The sequence below is a fragment of the Corylus avellana genome, chromosome 11, assembly GCF_965113065.1.
Source record: "Corylus avellana chromosome 11, dhCorAvel1.hap1.2, whole genome shotgun sequence".
NCBI classification, from domain to species: Eukaryota; Viridiplantae; Streptophyta; class Magnoliopsida; order Fagales; family Betulaceae; genus Corylus; species Corylus avellana.
Window position 1 is genome coordinate 6,056,765 of NC_142500.1, and position 8,066 is coordinate 6,064,830.

An 8,066-nucleotide genomic window follows, 5' to 3' on the forward strand; every position below is an offset into this window, starting at 1 on the left:
CATGCAGGACGGATATCGACCGGTACTTCCAGGTGATATGGAAGGGGAGATCCCTCTCCATAATCCATAAGGTCGGGCAGGCATGGCCCAGTTGGGGTATCTGCCAGCCAGCCAGTTTGGACAGAGTACTCAGGGACATGTGGAGCAATTATACAGTCAGCATAGCGCAGGTATGGCCGAAAGTTTTTTGGAAAGATTGCAAGTTTTTTTTGTAGTTTCTAATTATATTGGTGCGATATCAATTATATTATTTAACTACAACTACAACTTCATAGAATTCTAAATATTCTAAAAAACAAACAATGCAGGTCCCGACGACGGTGAGACCACGGCCGATGAAGACATGATTGGTGGGACACAGGATACGGCTGACTCGCAGCCCACCGACTCTGCTCCCGACGACTAGTTACGCCCTCGGCAGGTCCGGACCATAAGTAAGTGTATATGTTCGAATGTCGTGTATATACGTCTTAATTTAGTTGTAATTAGTATTGAATTCGACATAACTTACATCGATAATTTTTAATCTGTTAGGTACCGATTCAAATGAAAACACCATTATTGAGGTGTTTACCATTCTTGACTCGCACAGATTGCCGGGAGTCCCCGCCGGCAAACAAATCATACTGGAGTACAATGCAGCATGCCAGTCCGTCGGCTTTAGCTCCATGAGGTTTAAACAGATGGCTGGAGACGTAATAAGGAGCTCCAATTAGGTCCGAATACCGGACAATTGGACGAAGGTACCGTAGCGTACCAAGGAGGATATTTGGGACGCCTTGATGGTATGTGTTGCATATTATGTAAAACACTCATAATGTATATATGTATATATACGCTCTAAGTTGTACACATATATTTTAGGTTTTTTTAATTTAACAATTTTGAACATGTGCATGCATACTTTTTCGTCCCGCCCGAATTCAATTTGGAAGCCGTAAAGAATGAAGCATTCCGGGATATGGGATCAAAGCTGCGGACTTGGAGGTACGAGCTTAAAAAAGTTTGTGCCATTACGAAGGAAGATACTCCGGCTACTGTACGAGCAAGAGTGGTGGAACAAACACTCTCCTAGTATAATGCCGAAGACGTGGAGATCTTATTGGAGAGATGGTGTACTCATCAGAATAAGGTAGGTCATGAGTTAAATTCTTCATTTTGTGTAGTGTCATTAATTGGTTTTATTAACATGTATGGGTGTCATGTAAAACCAAATTGCCTCTTTATTGTGTAGTGTCACGAATAAAGAGTACTAAAACCAAATTTCCTTAGATTATTAACATATCGATAATAGTAATTGTGTAAGACTATGCGGCAAAAATGAAGAGCTTGCGAGCATTAAATAATACGCCACATTGCACCGGATCGAAGAGCTATGCCAGGGCGACACATGAGGAGGTAAGTGTGTAATTTACTATGTAAACAACAAAGCATTTCATATATTTAAAAATATATGTATGTCATATTTTTTCGGCAGGCCATACGTCTGGGCATTTATCCTACTCGTGCACAGAGTTACATCCGCACGCACACCAAGACGGACGGTACATATCCGAATGATATAGTGGAAGAGAGATGTGTATGCTACTGAAATTATTTGCAATTAACAGTTGTATGATCCATTGACCCAATAATTAATGTAACATACAGGAAAGGATGAAGAAGCTTATACCCACCGACCCTGCAGCGTCGTCTAGCGTCACAGAGGGAACGGTCAAGTGGGCGCCAAACGACGCGTATGCACAGACGCTTGGATATAAGCCTGAGTACGCCGGTAGGGTTCGGCAGGTTGGATCGAATATTCTGCCTATGCGGGGTTCCATACGCTCATACTATACACTGTCACAAGCACGGTCAGAAAACACCAGCCACTCCATGATATCACAAGAAACGCTTGACAGAGCTCTTGAGGCGGAAAGGGCGAAACACAAGGAAGAGATAGATGCATTGGTGGCCGCGAACAATGCACGTTAGGCAACGTTTAACGCCCGTTTGTGCCAGATCGAGGAATTGATGTGGTTCAGCTCCGCACCAGACAGAGCTTCCCCACCCATTGAGGTGGTGCCATCATCGATCGATATTGGATCAGGTAATGACATTTTTTAATGGTCAATGTTTTTTTAGAACTTTACCTATATATATGTGAACTTCTAAAACCTATATATATGTGAACTTATAAATTTAGAGTTTGGATATGTTGTAGTCATTCTCTTAATTAATGATGTAAATCCTGTTGAATTTGGTTTATGTATCATGGTTGGTTTGGTGGTGGATGTGGGTACGTACTTGCTTTGCATTTGAAGTGTTTTATTGGTATTATGAGATCGATGGATCACTATGGTTTTTGTAAAATATTAACAATCTAGTGTATGTGATTGTGTGAGAGTATGAAACGATCAAGTCTTTACTAGATGAATATTTTAATTTTAAGTAGTTAATATAACATGATTTGAATATATGTAAAGTCCTATGTGTTAATATCCTCAACAAGATAAAATGTTAATATCTCACATAATTGCCATGGCAAAAATAAAGCGCATCTGCTCATGTCTATAAATTTAACAAAAGCATTGATTGCTCTGTGGAATAAATTTTTAAACAATTTTTTTTTATATGCATTTTTTGCTAATTAACTTCATCATCATTTTACCTATTTTTGTTATATCATTTACTGTATTAGACTCAACAACTGAGTTTGGTGAATATTCAGACATTTTTTCTTTTACTTTACATAGTGAATATTGTTTGGTGATTGTTTGTTTTTATCATTTGCAGGTGATGGACATCATGGAGAGGATGCTATGAATGTCAATAATCAGCATTGAACATCTGGTTCGCCATTCATACTTGTATAAAAGTTACTTTGTTGATGTAATTGTATTTATGATAGTTTTTTTGATGATAACAGAGATAGTTAAATTGGTGTATATTATGTTATTTGTGGTTGGTTATTCGCACTTGGTATATATGTTATTTTGTGTGTCTTGATGTTAATGGATATGACTTATGTTATTTGTACAGATTGATAGAAAAATAGCTAGAATTATTTGCAATGATTCATGGATAAATTGTATATCAGGTTAATTGTAATCCAAAATTCGGGTATATTCCCGAAAAAATTAAAAAAATATATGGGGGGTGAAAAAAAAATTTAAAAACTAATCATAATTTCTGACGTGTCAGCAAATTGACACGTCAGAAAAATTTATGACGTGCCAATTTTTGACACTTTAGAAAAATTTCTGACGTGCCAAATTTGACCTGTCAGAAATTTTTTTGACGTGTCAAATTTGGCATGTCAAAATTTTCTTACGTGGCAAATTTAACACGTCAGAAATTTCTGACATGCTAAAATCTAGCGCGTCAGAAATTTTTCGTTTCTGACACCTATAATTTTCACGCGTGAAACACGTCAGAAAGGCCTCGTCAGGAACGTTTTCTGACGTGTCAGACTACCTGACACGTTAGAAAACGTTCGTCAAAAAAAATATAATTTTTTGTAGTGGATGTGAAGTCAAAATATATGGCGGTTTTACTTTGACTAGGTCTATGTTAGACAACATACACAAACCTAAATTTTTATGTCTTGGATCGACTTTTACACGAACTTAATCATAGATCTAGCTAAAACTTAAAAATAAACATGTTTTTGACATTAAATTTGCCAACACGAAAAACTAACACATACGATTTCTCTTTTAATTAGTTTCCTAAATAAGATTAGAAAATTGTTATTTTTCTAATTAAGGTAGCAGATCCAATCTTCTATGAATATGCTGGTAATAATATTTATATGATAAATATTTTTAAAGTCTTCAAAAAGAAAATTATTTGATCTCTTTCTCCTAGACCATATATCCATTTTATTGAATGAAAGTTCTCTTTATCACTGGCTTCAGGCGCACACTATTCACAGAAAAAAAAAAAAAAATACCACACGTTATGATCCCCATTTTAGTGAATAAGAATAAGTTTTTTCAGTTGAAGAGTATTAATGGGATTCAATAAGATCATCTTCTCCAATCCCAAAGGAATAATAAGTTGTTTGAAGACATTATTATACATTTGTAGGGTTCTAGTGAGTCTTGGATCACTCACACATCATGTGTACACTCCCTGAACATGCTTCTCTCGGATAATTTGCTTCAAGTACAAGTCACTCAAAGGATTTCTTGCATAAACCATTTTTCGCCGCTCTCGTAGGCTTTTGGGCGGGCAATTGTAAAAGAGTTTCAGGTGATTTTGTACGGAGCAAATAAAAAACAAATAATAAAAATAGATTGTTCTCAAATCATATGGCTGAAAAGTTTATTTATATATGTTGTACTAAAAGATTTGCTTTTGTAGAGAGATATTAAGGGTTACATGTGGGCCAAAAATTACAATTCACTCAAAAAAACAAAAAAACTAAGATTATGCCTCCTCAGCTTATGAAGTTGGAAGAGCAAAATTTAGTCTCCTCAGCCAGACAGAGTGAAGAACCATGTGAATGGCATCAAATGGCTTAGCAGGCCGGTTCAGCACAAAATGCCTTTGCACTTTCAATACCTTCTTTTGCATTTTCAAGTACTTCTCATTGGGAATCCCTTGTAAGATTGTCTTGATCTCTGGTATCCTCTCCACAGCAATTTGTACTGAAAATTGGTTCCAATTAAGCACATCACTGAAGGGTAAATGATAGCCATCAGAGATGATCACAGGCACACACCCCATGTAAATTGCTTCCACTACTCTAGGGCTTGCCACTTCAAACCCACTAGGGCACAAGCAATACTTTACCTGCCCCATTATTTTGATGTAATTTGGGCCCTTAGGGAGATACTCATGGACTTGTACATCGCTATCTTTGTCCTTCCAATGCTCAAACAAGAATTTCCGGATGTCTCCGTGCGCCCGGCCGGCAAAGAAGGCGAGGATCGGGCGGTCGCTTGGTGCGTGGCCTTGGACCGCGGCGCTGAGCGTCCCAAACAGTAAGTGAATTTCAGGTAGTGAGACGTCTCTTATCGGCCGGAATCCTTCGGAGGTGTTGGCATTGCATAGGACCCTCACGAAGTTCTCAAAGAGTTCAGGATTCGCAACTGATACATCTAGTGCCTACATGATGTTAAAATAATAATTAAGTGATTAAATTTACATCTTCCTATCAGCTTAAAATTTTGGGATAACTGGTAATTTAACATGGTATCAGAACCAAAAGTCATAGGATCGAACCTTGACTCTGTACGTGATGAGGAGTGTTAAAGTAATGATTAAGTGATTACTTTTTTCTATCAGCTTAAGCTTTTGGAAAAACTGGTAATTATGAAAATATGAAATTGACACCGTTAGATGTACAAACTTTAAATCGAATATAATCAACGTACCCAATCGTGACACGAAAGCATGAAATGGTCGGCGCCATTGCTTCTGTTCCAGTAAGGATGCTTGTCTGCTACAACCTTAATGTAGTCCATTACAATGTGTTGCAGGCGATCACGATGGAAATCCGTTTCGGAGGTAATAGGCTTATAAACATAGTCAACAATGTTGGTTACGCTTAAGGGCAGGAAAAACACGTGCGCCTCTTCCGGGTGGCTAGCTCTGCAGAAAATTTTCCCACTTTCTATTTCTGAGATGAATTGGCCTTCTATGGCGTATATGTCGTTTACAGGCCCATTGTGCACTAAAGGCTGCTCTCCTTCGCTGTAGCTCCACACCCTGAACCTCTTCACCATCTCTATGTGGCTCCTGATCATTATTATAATGCAAAATTAGTTTCTGGAACTTATTAGATTTAATTATATCTGGAAACAAGACATATATATGGAGATGTATGATTTTATGGGAGTTCGGATTCTAGCAATTTGTTGCTAAGATTGCTAGCAATCTAGACAGCAAATATGAGATAGTCAATATAAGACCCACATGTGAAATGGCCGAACAAATTTGGAGCTGCCCACTCATTTACTTGGGTAAATAGTTTTAATGAGGCTTATCTGCTGGACAGAGTAATGCTATATAAAGGGTGGACCCAAGACTTGTAACGTGGGGGGACGAACTTACATAAACACATTGATGCATATTGTGTCTGTATTTGTGTGTGTTTATATAAAATAAATATATAGAAGTATTACATTTAATTTCATAGTAAATTGTATGTTATTATTGCATACAAAAGTTAGATGTCTTAGAACATGTTTGTGATTGCGTTTAAAAAATATAGCTTTTAAGTCAAAAATATTTTTAAGCTTTTGCAAAAAGTGATTTTTTGCTATTTTTATGTTTTTTGGACCCTTAAAAACATTTTTAATTTTTTTACCAAACGAGGTTTTTTTTTTTTTTTTTTTCAAACGAGCTTTTTGAGTATTAAAAGCACTTTTAGACCATTCAAACGCAATTCCAAACAGGCTTTTAAAATAAATTAAACTCTTCCTCCTAATGAGATTCCTCGATTCTCCCAAAAATGATACAGTCAAACCAAAATAACAAGGAAAACCAAAAGTCACTAATTAAATGGGAAAATTTCAGTTTTTTTATATCTTTCAAAGCAAGAAACGAAAGAAAGTAAGTTGAATCTTATAAACTTAACTGATGAAAAGCATATGGATTTCTGTAAACGGAGCCTCTAGGGATAAAAGTTTCTTTCTTCACAGAAGTATAGTACTTCCTTGACCGCACTGCTTCGCGTATCGCTGCCCTTGCTTGAGCTAAATCTTCTTCATTCCTCTCTAAGCTACTTTTCTTCTGTTCATAACAAACATATAAAATTAATTAATGGTAATCATCAAACATAAACAAACATGCATGACTTTGCATATATAAAGAACTTTGACGTTGTTTTTTATGACCTTGTGTGCAGTACTGCTTTTGTTCGTAGAAGCTGATGAGACTACTCCATCTGGGGTTGTTGTGTGTTTGGTTTTTCTGACATTGGAAGGGGTGAAAGAAGAATGAGAGAGAGTGGAATGGTATTCGTTTAAGGAAGAGGAGAAGAAGAGGAAGAGAAAGAGGAGGAGGAGGAGAAGAAAAGATGGAAGTAAAAAAAAAGATATGGAGCAGCTGTAGCCTGCAGCCATGCCTTGAGCTAGCTCTATCTCTTTCTCTCACTCTTGTGCTGGGAGAAGTTGCAGCCTTTTTGCCAACTTCTGCTGCTTGTAAATTTATACAAGGGGAAGCTTTTGACTTGTGAAAGGCATAGTCGTGTGATTTACGCGTAATTACATTTAAATAAAACAACATTCACCAATATCGATAAATCCAATACATATGATAATTATAATTATGTACGTTGATGTGTAGTAAACTTTTGCCAGGCAACAAGGGAAAAAAAAAAAAACAAAAGAAGGAGAAAGCGGTTTCCACCCACAAAATTATAGGTGCTATTCAGCACATTAGGGCACAAAAATTGCTGTTATTATATCTATAATGAACTCATACAAAGCAAGAGATCAGTGAGAGAAAGAGAGATTTGTAAGTCAATCACCTCATTTTCAAATGAAATAGATATATATATAGTATTTATTTGATAATTAGGATTAAAAGCTTATAGATTTAACAGTGTATATTATGTGAATGTTAGCACTTTTAAAATATTTAAATAATATTATATTATGTAAACTGTTAAATGCATCAATTTTAAATTCTGAAAGACTCCGAATATTAATATAGTAAACCTCTTAGAATCATATGATTTTAATGGTTGGCTTTAATAATTATATCAAGGTTTTTAAATCAATAGCTGAGAGAAAATCTCATCATGAATGGAGGTCGGAAAGACCAATATTTGTGGCTATTCTATATAGGCGTGATTATAGTAACACCTACTCGCCGAGAACCGCACAAGAGGGGCCTAACTAGTGGGAATCATAGGCAATCCTTCAAGTCCGACTGAGCCATAGCTTGACCCAACCCCACTAGGGCATTAATAAAAATCTAAGGCGCGCGGCTAATACTAATCAAGCATATGTGATGATTTTTCATTGTGGAGATTCGAACCCACACTCTAATACATGCTTTAACCACTCGAAATTTTTTTAAGGTTATTGAACTATCACTCTTGATGGTCTCACAGTTAATGTTCATGCTTT

The 8,066-nt window shown here is 36.5% G+C and overlaps 1 protein-coding gene and 1 pseudogene across 1 annotated transcript; one reads left to right on the forward strand and one right to left on the reverse strand.

The window, feature by feature from the left end:
- The first annotated feature begins 452 nt into the window (after window positions 1-452).
- LOC148583037 (uncharacterized) lies at window positions 453-1,974 on the forward strand (annotated as a pseudogene).
- A 2,454-nt stretch (window positions 1,975-4,428) lies between these two features.
- Window positions 4,429-7,055, reverse strand: LOC132165134 (putative glycosyltransferase At3g42180). Its single transcript, XM_088511894.1, has 4 exons — window positions 6,813-7,055; window positions 6,569-6,723; window positions 5,364-5,727; window positions 4,429-5,094 (listed from the first exon to the last, which is right to left on the reverse strand). The coding sequence occupies exons 1-4, from the start codon at window positions 7,053-7,055 to the stop codon at window positions 4,429-4,431; spliced, it is 1,428 nt and encodes a 475-aa protein (XP_088368020.1).
- Window positions 7,056-8,066: the final 1,011 nt, after the last annotated feature.

Excerpts from the sequence above, each read along its gene's own strand:
- LOC132165134 (XM_088511894.1), bottom strand. The coding sequence starts at position 7,055 with ATGGCTGCAGGCTACAGCTGCTCCATATCTTTTTTTTTACTTCCATCT. Across the intron at positions 5,728-6,568 it reads AATCCATATGCTTTTCATCA|GAGCCACATAGAGATGGTGA; the intron begins GTTAAGTTTATA and ends AATAATGATCAG. Across the intron at positions 5,095-5,363 it reads TGCTTTCGTGTCACGATTGG|GCACTAGATGTATCAGTTGC; the intron begins GTACGTTGATTA and ends AACATCATGTAG.